A 12,972-nucleotide genomic window follows, 5' to 3' on the forward strand; every position below is an offset into this window, starting at 1 on the left:
TGCTGTATGTGAGGAAGTTGGGAAATATTCGGACAGGGTGGCGAATCAATGTGTATATATGTCACATAGGGATAGACTTTAAAAACATTGCATTTGTGCTTGTGCAATGGGTGGTGCTGGGTTGCAGCAGTGTGTTTGAGGAATCTATTTAATCCAAGCTTCAAGTATGGTAATGTAGAAGGAATGTGAAACAGTTAAATTAAAAACAAGCCCCTGACAAGTAACGGCCATGAGAACTGTTGAAATGTCAATCAACCTCTAACGGTGACTGGTCAGTTTGTGAACTTTCAAAGGATGTTAACACAGCCTTGATTTCCTTACTCCTGAAAAAGGATAAGGATCCCACAAATTGCTATAGCTAACGACTTCTGAACCTGCTCAACTATGATTTAAAAATCTTTAGAAAGCTCCTAAGTCCATAGTTTGGAGTCCCATATGTCAAAATTAGTTAGATTCTGACCAAACCAGATTCATAAAAAATAAGAACAGCAGCAGATAATTTTCGCCTTCTTCACATTGTTGATGCTGCAGAAGACATCAATGTCAATTCTTTTTCTTGACGCAATGAAAGCCTTTGACAGGCTTGAGTTGTCATTCCTTTGGTCAGTCTTAGAGGTGATGGGTTTTGGTAATACTTTCATAGGTATGATTAAAGTTCTGTATTCTTGCATTATTTGTCCTCTCCCTAGAGCCTGTGGCTCAAGCCATTCGCCAGTCGGCTATGGTGTCACCAATATGAATTTGTAATACACAGCATCACCTCTCACTATGTGCGGATGTTGTTATAATGGTTTGGTTGTTTTAGAAAACCCCTCTCGGTCTCTTCCTCACCTTATACCCTTATGCGACCAGTATGGAAGCTTTGAAGGCTTTGAAATTAACTGGTCAAAGTCTGCACTTCTTCATTAAAATTATTGTTAAACTGTTTAAATGTTAGGCATATTTCTTGCTTAACTTAGATTGTTTAGCACAACTATTCTGCTGCTCTAAACAATGTTTTAAATATACGCAAAGATGAATGGGTCTACCCATGTCTTTTCAACCCTGTATCTCAGTGGTTAAAATTAGTGTTTTACCCTGGATTCATATTCTGAGCTCTATGCTACGTCTTTCCCCTCCTGATTATTGGCATAAATTACACACGGCCACGACTTAAGATGTCTACTCTACAGAAGAGGAAGGAGGATGGTGGCCTTTCAGTTCCCTACTTTACCTTGTTAAAATCAACCTCTTTTGCTTTATTTTTGTCTACCTCTCGTTCCCAAATGGAAAAGCTAATAACAGAGGAACTGGGAGGCCAAAATGCATGTCATTTGCAGGACATGTGGTTCATTAGCATATGATTAAAACACAACAGCAGTTCAAACATGGTTCATAACAGTTATTTTGGTCCCGTCTAAAAAGAAACCCAAGCTATTTAAACTCCTTCACTTGGGGTAAGGACTCATTCCCTACCTGAAGAAAGCACTCCATCGGTTTCCTGCTAAGAACCATTGCATTAGATTTAGAGGTGCTGATTCTCATCCCAGCCGCTTCACACCTGGCGGCGAAGCGATCCAGTGAGTGCTGAAGGTCACAGGCCAATGATGCTATCAGGACCACATCATCCACAAAAAGCAGCAATGAAATCCTGAGCTCACCGAACTGCAACCCCTCCCAACCACGACTACGCCTCGATATCCTGTCCATAAATACTACAAACAGGACTGGTGACAAAGTGCAGCCCTGGCAGAGGCCAACCCTCACCTGGAACGAGTCAGACTTACTGCCGAGAACCCGGACGCAGCTCTTGCTTTGGTCATACAGAGATCGGATGGCCCTGAGATGGGACCCCCCCCCCACCCCATACTCCTGCAACACCTCCCACAATATCTCCCGAGGGACCCGGTCATGCGCCTTCTCCAGAGCCACAAAACACATGTAGACTGGTTGGGCATACTCCCAGGCTACCTCCAGGATCATTGCGGGAGTAAAGATCTGATCTTTTGCACTGTCTTTTTCTCTACCTTCAATTAAGATCAGCACTCAAGGCATACGGTGTTCCCTGGCAGAGATATTTGCCCATCCATTCTATCCAGAAACTAATTACTGAGCAGCCAAAAACCTGTGGTCTGGTACCAAGGCTATCAGTTTTTGGTGATATCTGGCCGCTTTGGCCTTCCTATTGAGAGGGTCTGGGAACGAGATTGCTCAGACCTGAGCATCAATTTTAACTGCCATGATGTATAGTCTAACATTCCAGAAGTGTCACGCAATCCAGACCATAAGCAGATTTACTACAATTTCATTAATAGGACATATTTCACACCTGTGAAAATGCATCACATAGTATTTAACTAAGTATTTAACAGTCCACAACATGAACTTTACGCCCACAAAAAGCTCAAGGTGCATACAGTATCTTCACATGATCTGGGATTGCTCTCCCGTTGGTCAGTTCTGGAACAATATTGCATCCAAAACGTCTGCCTTGATTAATGATACTGCACCCGTTACTATTAGTGTTTTGATTCTGAATGATTTGTCAGCCCTTCAGCGCTCCAAAAATAAAAAAAACATGCTGTATTTGCTGTACTTACAGCTGTTAATGAAATGATTGCAACACGTTGGAAACCACATCCTGACTATTAGCACATGGACCCTTTCCTTTTGGGATGTCATAAATATGGAGCTCTCTACAGCTCTTATTGGTAAGCGGCAGACTCCATTCCTTTTTTTGTGTTTTTATTAGGTCTCCCCCTCCCCTTCTCTGTGTTATTTGGTCCTGGGATGTGTTCTTATGTCTCAATATATTGTTTGTTAGTTGAATAATACAAGTATTTGATCACTAGAAAAAACATTTTTATGCAGCAATGTGTGTAGTTCCCATAGCTACACTGTAACTGTAAATCAAGCTTTAGCTGACCTGTTTAACTCCTGTTTACAAATATTATTGGTGCCAACAAATCTTTATCAACATCAGAAAACAGTGATATTTCAAAATAGTTAAAGTCCTATGCTTTACCAGTTAATGGTGAACAAATCTTTTTTTACACTAAGGTCACACCTTTGGAAAAGAGTTACCGTTGATTAAATAAATAAGCGAACACCCAATCCTATCTGTTCTGCAAATTGATGCCAGTGCTGTTAACTGTTTTTACGACATACTGTCTTTCGTTGATTGTGAACAGCAGCGTTTACAGACTCAACCTAAACCACCCTGACTGACTCACACACCAATCACCACCCAATTACACTATATTAACCATGTTTTGATATGACAGAGGTCCTTGAAGTGCATGAAGATCACAGATTTATTCTAAGAGCGGCAAGTGGCAACATTAAGCACGGGAGCCAAGGTTACATTGAGGTGAAGTGTAAATGGTTCATTACAATGCTATATTAAGGCAAATACAGTAAATGATGTCATGAAGACAAAGTAGATTGGAACTTTTGTCATGACTGTGTCTAACTACCGTTCCTAATTAAGAAGCCTTATTTCTTTTACATCTCTGAATTAATTACTTGTGTCCTTAACTTTAACAACAGAAGGACAAAACCAGACTCACCTACAGTTTGATTCAGTCAGGCTGCAAAGATAATCAAGTGCAGCCTGCATGTAGCTGCAATCTGTGGCAGTCAATAATACATAAACAGTATTGATTTGTGAATGACTCGCTATAAGTGCAATCTATTTTAACTCTAGATGACTATTTCTGTTATGCATCAATGTAATAATCAACCACCCAAACCACCACACCACACTAAATATCATCATCATTACGCTTACTACAGAATAGAATAGAATTAATTGTTTGCTGTTTTGGACATGAAAATGATTAAAATACAAGTATTATTCTACAAATAAAGAATCACATTAACAGCCGTGGCAGCACATCATTGTGTATCTCAGCTAACCAGGCATAACCACCTCTTTATTATAAATTATTTCCTCTCCACTTCTTTCTTCTCCGTCCCTAATTCACCTTATCACTTTCTGTCTATCTTCATCATGCTGGGTCTCAGTAGCTTTTTTCCACAGCCCAGTCACATTTATATGTGCCTCATGCACCTCAGTAACACAGGTTTGCACACATGCCTTCAGTATAGACAGAAATGTCACCACACACACACACACACATCACTGCAGCTTTTGGTCATGCTTGCATTATTGGCAATGTGCCAGTGAATAGAGACGCACTGGTCAGCCAATGGAATAGTGTGCTTCTGTGGCTGAAACACATATGCACAGATGTAAACACATAAAGGAGAAAGTGACACATAAATACACACCTAAATAGATATAAGCATCTATTTACTAAAAAGGAGACAGACACATGGATGTGTGCTTGTGCATGCAGAAAAACAATAAAGAAAAATTGACATCAGAATAGGATATATGTGTCTGAAAATAAATAATTGTGACCCTGGGACAAGAAAGTGGGTAGTATTCCTCTGTGAATATGGGGACCAGGGAATTTTATGATCCGGTCACGCTTCCTGAATACTAGAATAGAGAGGAACTAGCCAAGGTCAGAAGCAGAATTCCCCATTCTAATTCGGAGCATTGCTCACAACCCGGAGCAAGCGTCAAGGATTAATTTAGAGATCCATTCAACATGCCTCTAGAGAGTGGAGAGACAGCAAAACATGATGAAAAATATAGGATCGGTGGAAGAGGGAGAGAATATGAGGAGATTGGGAGACAAGGGGTTGAGTAACAGTAAGGGGAATGAGAGAGATGGACCAAGTGAGAAGGCAAGTGTGCAAAAAGGAGAGAGAGAGAGAGAGAGAGAGAGAGAGAGAGAGAGAGAGAAAGAAGAGGTTACGCTTGTTATGTGTAGCCTGCGGAGAGAGAGCAGACAGTTCACATATAAGAACTCCTCCTCTTACGGCCCAGTGCCTGCATGAGTGTGTATTGAAATTGAATACAATTGTGTTGGACAACAGAACCTAAACCTGAATATCATGCCGCATCATGGGTCCACAGCACTCGCTTAGACAGTCAAAGGTCTTCAGTGTTTCTCCAAAGTCAATTTAACCAGAATTCGTTTTATACTAAGTTGTTCTGAGAATAAAGGAAATACCAGATAGTGAGTATATGACATCACTTATAACTAAGTACCTGACAAGTTCCCTGGAAGTTGATCCTAGGCAGGTGTGTGTGTCTGTGCGTGTGTGTGTGTGTGTGTTTGTGTGTGTGCACATATCAGTAACCTATGAGATAAAGGTAGACAATAGGTAAACACATCCAAGCTCTGGAAAGGGAAATCCAAAGACAAAAAGTAAGTAAGAGAGGAAGACAAACAGCAGGAGAGTTGATAGTTGAGCAGAAATGCAGAGTATTATTAACAAGTCACATGACAAAGACCAATACTTTCCGAGTTGCCTCACCTGTTCGTGGCTCTGAACCCTTAGCCTACTTGTTTTAACTGAAGAGACAAATCTTTAAAATTAGGTCATAAATAATTAGTTAAATTTTGAATACTTTATTTATTTTGCCTCTAGTAGATTGGAAGACATCACATATCCACACAATCACAGTATAACAGCTGCATCATTCTGTCTAATGGATATTAATAATGTGTAATTATTTAATTTTGTGTGTCATTTTACATACATTTGCCACACATTTATTTGTAATATATTTATATTTGATATCTATGGAATTTTTAGGATATCTTTAAGTATTTCAATTAAAGTTATAAGGGTTTCTGTTTGGCTGCACACCATGAACTTTGTTATAACTAGACCCCTAGCAGGTCATAGAGGTTTAAGTGGATATATTAAATATTAGTGAGAGTACGAAGAGATAGCGGGGTTTTTAGCTCCCACTGTGACATATCTCAGTCGGTCTTCAGTGCTTGCATACATATTGTAAACACGCCTGCTGAATTGTTTAGTACATTAATTTGTGTGTGCCCAATATTTTCCCTTCAACACACCCCTTTACTCCCCATTAATGCAATTCATACTCCTCCCAGTACATCAGAGCAAAGCCAACTAATGTGTGTATTAAAGTTGTACCTCACTCACTCGGCTAAACAGTATACAGATGCAGCATTTGATTATATTGTGGGTAGGAGGGAGTAGATGGACTATTAATTTTTCAATCATTGTAGGTTGGAATCGTGAATACTGCCACGCGGCCATGTCAGATCCGGTCAGAACATCAAGCAGGAAAAAAACATGTGTTGAAGTGCTGCGAGTCAGTCAACCAACTTAGCTAGAGACAGTCAAAAGATAACATGGCAAATGCAGATGCCGGAGACAGAACTTGAGGCCCCTCCTCTTTCACTGAAGTGCGTGGAAGTATTTTGGATTTCCAGTGAGTTATGCTATCTGTGTGTACTATATTCTGTGTGCACATTAGCCTAGAAGTTAGCAGATATTCCTTCTGCTTATAGCTTTTTCCCAACGAAACCACAGGGTTGAATTTTAGCCGGCATGCACAGTTAGTGGCCTAAACAGACTAGCTTATAATGGTTAAATTAGAGAGAGTAACAAGTTAGCGGACCACCATCCGCCGAGTCAACCTCTTTGCTATCTGTCTACTCAGCTGATGTGATATCTTGATGATGTTTTAAGTCCGTAACTGAGCCTTCAAGGCAGCGCTGACGACAGACGACATCGGGGGGCTTCAAACACCAAACTCTGTGTGGTGCGAAGCATCTGCCCTCAGGATTTTCGGTAACGTTTTTTTTTCTTTTTTCTTTATTGACAAATTGTCTTGTTTCAAATTGACTGAAGATATGTTATTGTTACATTATGTTGTTAATACATGTTTTAAATTTGACCATGTAGTGTGGAAAATTGCAAAGGTCAGACATTATATTACATACACGTCTAGTCTAAAAATGGAATAGCAACTTGTGCTTTAAAAAAAGTAAAGTAAAAATCGAGAATCAAATTGAATTGTGACCAGAGAATCCAAAATCTAATTGAATCGAGGATTTGGAAAATTGTGACACCCCTATCAATTGCTAGATGGTAACGAAGATCTTTCTGACTTAAAAGCACGCCTTTAAGAACCATTTCTTTGCCATTTTTGGTAGCATGGTTCGTCAATGGAGCAGCTTGTGTCTGCTTTGTATATGAAGAATCGTGTTAAAGGTGTCCTGCCATATGTATTCCATGACTTTGTGGTGATGTCTGTAGTTCTACCATGGACTCTGTAACATTTGTTTCTGGAAAAACTGCCTTGGTTACCTTGTTTTAAGCCATTCTAGTGTGGTATAAAAAGCCTGCAGGAAGACTCAATTTGTGCATGTTCTAATTAATATTCAACCAGCTAAGCTGCTTGAATCTGATTGGCTAACAGCTAGCCAATGAGAGCCTGGCTATCAGCATCCTTTACCCAGCGCAACTGGGCGAGCTCATGAATAGTGATGAGCTCAGGACATGACATCAGATTGACCAGCCTTTGTAATTTGCCTGATTTCTCCGCTTATTTCTTTTCACTGGATAGAGCTGACAGAGGAGGCAGCAGTTTATTTTCACATTCACGACCTAACACAAACACATATGGACTTAGCATATTTCAAAACATGCAAGTAAAAACGATTTTTTGTGGCAGGGCACTTTTAAACAATAAAATTGCATCACAAGGAGAAGCACTGTATTGCTGTACTATATTGTTTTGATTTAGATTGCCCTGCCTTGTTAACAGACCCAGTGGTTTATTTATTAAAGTAAAATGAGATAAGGAGGTGAAACCTTGCAGTACAATAACTTGAAAACTTCCCTAAAATAAGATGAATGCACCATAGCCCTGCACAAATGAGGGACTATGATATGATACCCTTGAGAGAAATTTAGCTTTTAAGGAAAATCTGTGCTCTGAAGACCTTCACATTTTCACAACAAGCAAAACTTATTTTCATACTAATAATAATATGCTTTTCTCTTCAATCAATACCACACACTGCTCAGCCCCGCTACTGTAACACTTAACTTTGTGTTGTGTAAATGTGAAAATAACTAAATAACACTTATTCAAAAACTAAATGACATTGTCTTAAGTTACAATGGAACCTCAGTACCCTCTCATGCACTGACATGAAAAGATCTTACCAGGAGGCAGATGAGCAAGAGAATTGCACAAAGGGTATCCTTTAGAGATTTGTTCTCATCTCAAAAGGGCAAACACTCACAGGCACACACAGAGACACACCAAACAACATTAAAAGGCATTTAGATCAGCCAGTGTCTCTCAGCAGATGTCATAAAGCTAACAACCAAACTTCTTCAGTCATGCAAATACCAACCAGAGGATCTTCCTTATGAGTATCTAAATGTTTTAGGACACCGTTAACTATTTTATATACATTTTTATGACGTGAAAATATGCTTTTTTGTAAGTATATTCAAGTCTCACATACTGTACAGACACCTGTAGAATGCATTTTACTTCGTAAATGTTGCCCATATAGTCAATTAGAATTTATACTAATAATCAAACTCTTTTTCGCAGGATTCTTGGTCTAGAGGAAACGTGAAGCATTAGATCTCTACTCCCGAGGAACAGAAAGAGATTATGAAAGATTAGCTGTCATCCTTTAAAAGACCATACAGGACACAAGTACCAACTGTTCCCCTCTGTTCTGAACACAAAGGACCAATTTTCACTTCTTTCTGCTACTGTTCCGAGACTCATTATATAGTTAGCAACTCTGATTGGCAATATTACCTTTTCTGCAGATGGGATGGATTCTACTGAGTAGGAATATATGTGAATAACATATAGAAGAGCAAAAGTAGGGTTTCAAAAAAATCATTGTCCATAATTGTTGGCTGGATTAACCACAGACCTTGCCTCAAATGCCTTGCAGAAAGAACTTCTGCATTTAGGATTATTAAAATGTACCTTACAAAAATCAACATTTTAAAAAGGCAATTTCTTCATAAACTGTTGCAGAAATGCCAGTTTGTAAACCAAGTCCACCAAACCCAACTTAGCTGCTGTAATGTGTATGACAAAGACAATGGAGTTGCAGTCTGATCCATTAAACAACTCAAGTTCCTACTTATACCACTCTTAATCCAACAGTATGGCGAGAAGAGAGACTAAACAACAAATATGGACAAAGCAAGAGATAAAGGAAGTCAGAGAGAGATCGAGAGAGTATTTCTTTTGATCTAATTTTCAGTCCCACAAGCCCACATTTGGGTACTTACATGCATTGGTGACGGCGAAGCTGTTGGCGGTCTCTATATTGTCGACATGTGGTACCAGGTTAAAGGGAGCTTCCGTTGCATTAGGGCTGGTGTTGTGAAGAAAGATAGCTAGTCGAAACCCTGTATACTCCTGATCAGTATTCCTAATGAACAACCCACCTAGAGAGAGGGACAAAAAGATGGGGCAAAGAGGAGAAAAACACGATGGCGTGGAAAGAAGTGAATAATTGTATGGCGGAGAAGGATCAGATGGGAGATTGGTAAAAGAGGTAGAGACACAGGAAGGAGGGGAGTAATGTGGGAAAGGAAAGATAGATAGGGAGGGGGAGAGCAGAGAAAACAGAAGAGGGGGGAGAGAGAAGAAGCAAGATCTTCATTAGCTTTGTTACAAATGTAATTTGTCTTCCAGCACATCCTCACATGTACATACAACATTAATACAAACACACATATGGATACACACACTGGGCATTTTATTGATGAAATTAGAGAAAGACAGAGAGAGAGAGAGAGGGGGAGGAGAAGAAAATAGAGACAACTAAGCCAACAGGAAGGCAGTCAAAGAGATAATGAGCTGGAGGGGGCATAAAGGAAAAGAGAGGCCAGATCAGACACTGTCAGATAAATAAAGGAGTATGGGCCAGAGAGAGGGTGGGAGAGAGGAAATGACAAAAAACAGTGAAGCTGCTGGACTGAGTCCACAAAATAAAGACAGTGTTGAGAAAGAGGGGAAGAACATCAAAATATGTGAGAAAGAGAGAGAGATGGTAAAACTAGTCAGATCATCTCCTCTTGGTTCCATTACCACAGACTGATGAATGACACAGATACTGTGATAGAACACCAATAACTGCTGAAATTAACTGAAAATGGATCAAAGATAATATAGATACATATATTTGCCATTGGCAAAATGGAGTAGAAAAAACTAAAATGGCAAGATCAACATGTAACCTAATCCACACCGACTGATCATGACCTGCCAACTGAAGAAGTGCTGTGGATTGTGACCAGTTAGAGAAGATAGAATTACCTCAACTGAGCCATAATCAATGTTTTGAGGAAACATTCACAGAAACAAAATACTTGTATTTGAAAATGACAAAATTAAAAATGTAACAAGGCTCATCCTCTGTGTCTGATATTTCCATTACCTGAAAATAACTTCTGTTTTGTTGTATTGCTGTGGATATCTCTTACATATTTGTTTTATATGCTAATCCTATATATTAGTTCTGCATTGCTTGACACAGTAGGTTGAACTGATCTGAAATAAACTGATGTTACTGAAGTTTAACTGAATCAGACTCAACTCAACTGAATTGGCTTACACTGGCAGACTGTGAAGCCTTGATATTGTACCAAGAGAGAGAGAGAGAGAGAGAGAGAGAGAGAGAGAGAGAGAGAGAGAGAGAGAGAGAGAGAGAGAGAGAGAGAGAGAGAGAGAGAGAGAGAGAAGGAAGGGAGGAAAGCGTAGGGGGAGGAGTTGGGACCCAGAGCATATTGAACGATGCAATCTTCACTTCATAACATGTCACTTGTTTGTGTGTGTGTGTGTGTGTTTGTCTGTGTGTGTGTGTGTTTGTCTGTGTGTCATTCATGCTAAAAGTTTGTATTATCTTGCCTATTTCTGTGTCTGGGTTTTACATTATGCCCCTTAGAATAATAGATCAGTAACCAAAGCAAGACATTAAAAACACAAATGACATGCATACACAGAGTCAACATATCTTTGCATTAACAGAATTATTCACAAAATCTATAATAAACTCTTAACGTGTATGATTAAAAATCTCAAGTGAACTGTTCCAGGGAAAAAATTTGGTTTCTGTTTGGTCGAGCACACACATTCGAACACATATACTTGAACTACATGAGGAGTCTACAGTATGTGTCCCAATATGACACGTTACTGCACCAGTACAACCATTTCTTCTCTTCTGTGTCAGTCACTGTCACTCACACATACGCAGAAATAAACTGTCTCTGCTTCCACTGACTTCACACTTGTGTGCATTGCAGAGATATGCAAATTACTCCTCAAGAGACGTGCTAGAAAGGAGAGTAAATGATCATGTATGTATATTTGAGTTAGGGATGGCGGTGAACGGAGAAAAGAGTGCATGTGTGTGCCTCTGTACGATCACAAATAGTAGGCTTTATAAAATATGTATTTGCATGCATGCATGTTCACTGTGTGCACACGGTGTGTGTCCCTGTGTAAAAACTGTGTACATGCATGCTGTAGATGGAAATGTATATTTGCAGCTGTGTGCACAGCATACAGCATGCATGCATTTTAATGACCACATGTGCATACTGTACATGCGCACATGTATGCTTCAAAACTTGTGCAAATATGAGAGTGTGTGTGTGTGTCTGAGCCAAGCAGAAAATATTTAGCGTATTATGTTTACTGGCAGCTTTAGGAAGACCGAGTTAAGGAGCCAAATCTCATTATAGGACCTCCCTGCTGCCCTCCACAAGGAGTGATGCAGTGCATTCATTATCACACACATGCCTGTGTGCCTGTGTGTGTGTGTATATGTGTGTGTTTGCGTGAGAGAGAGGGAAAGAGAGAGGGGGGGGGGCATATATGTGTGGTCCGTTTGCACTGAGCAAACCAATGTTGAGCTGGATTTCGTTAACTTTAGATGCACAGACGACTGACACCAGGGTAACTGGAAAAGGGCAAAAAAAAGAGAGAGAGAGGGAGGGGGGGGAGAGAGAGAGAGAGAGAGAGAGAGAGAGAGAGAGAGAGAGAGAATACTGCAGTGTCTAAACAACGAAGAATACTAGAAGGGAACAAAGCTGGCTGAAACATTAATGAAGCAATGTCTTTAAAATCCACGCAAATATAGTAAAATGATAAAGGGAAAGTATGCATTTAAGCCGTATGAGTCACAGCAGAGTAACAAACCAATCTCCCCTTAACCCCAACATATCTTGGATAAGACAAGAAGGAAAGAAGCCCGAGAAGGAAATGTTTTTCTAAACTTGTATGTTCTATTGTTCCATTATTCCTGCGTACATTTCTTTAGTTTTACATTGATTGTGTGTTTTGGGGGTCCGGGTGCACCCCCTTTTCCTTGGTGACTGCTGTCCGCTAAAATCAACTAATAGCCAGAGTAGTGTGTCAGACAGATGAGTACCCGTGCGTAAATTCAGTAAACCTCCAACTCACCTATCTGCACTGAGCTGGGGAAAGCCCCGGTTGCCAGCCCCCAAAGGGCGGAATACACCAAGTGCCAAGACGAAATAGTAATCCTCATTTTTCTTTCCTTTAATCCCTTCAGAAACTGTTGAGAGACATCGAGAGAGTGAGAGAGAGAGAGAGAGAGAGAGAGAGAAAGACAGAGAGAGAGAGAAAGACAGAGGAAAAAGGCGTCAGAAAAAGGGGGAAAAGAAGAAGATGAGAGAGGTTTTCCCCCGTTTTGTCCAGCAGTATTCCTATTCCATGGTGGGCTTGTTCGTTTCTTCCCCTGCAGTGTCCGCTAAGGAGAGGACTGTGCGTCCAGTGCACATGTACAGACGGGGGAGAGAATGAGTGGGGAAACTCGCTAGAATGATTGGCGAGCTGGCTGAACAGCCTGCATGGAAGAACTGGACATGCGCGCCCCGTCTCTCTCACTCTCTCTCTTTCTCTCTCTCTCTCTCTGAGATGGTTTGTTTCTCCCTCTCTCCCCCTCTCATCTTCCAGTTCTTCCGCTGTCCGCCGTATTTAACTTGATGTAACACTGAATCGTATTGCTGTGGACTATTGATAACACTTTATTGAGGTTCATGTACGGAAAAGCAAAAACACTGAGCGGGAGT

At 40.3% G+C, this 12,972-nt stretch overlaps 1 protein-coding gene across 5 annotated transcripts in view; it reads right to left on the reverse strand.

The window, feature by feature from the left end:
- The window catches only part of gria4a (glutamate receptor, ionotropic, AMPA 4a), a 120,919-nt gene extending 108,149 nt beyond the window's left edge, over nt 1-12,770 (reverse strand). For 2 of the 5 annotated variants that reach the window (XM_034864035.1, XM_034864028.1), the window contains exons 1-2: nt 12,341-12,770; nt 9,157-9,315 (exon numbers count right to left, since the gene is read on the reverse strand). In XM_034864035.1, coding sequence (XP_034719926.1) covers nt 9,157-9,315; nt 12,341-12,428 — 247 coding nt within the window. In that variant the 5' untranslated portion in view covers nt 12,429-12,770. The remainder of the gene's footprint in view (nt 1-9,156; nt 9,316-12,340) is intronic. The other 3 variants (XM_034864018.1, XM_034864008.1, XR_004655519.1) reach the window with 2 other exon arrangements.
- Between the last annotated feature and the right edge of the window lie 202 nt (nt 12,771-12,972).

This window comes from Etheostoma cragini, chromosome 3 (assembly GCF_013103735.1).
Source record: "Etheostoma cragini isolate CJK2018 chromosome 3, CSU_Ecrag_1.0, whole genome shotgun sequence".
Classification (NCBI taxonomy): domain Eukaryota; kingdom Metazoa; phylum Chordata; class Actinopteri; order Perciformes; family Percidae; genus Etheostoma; species Etheostoma cragini.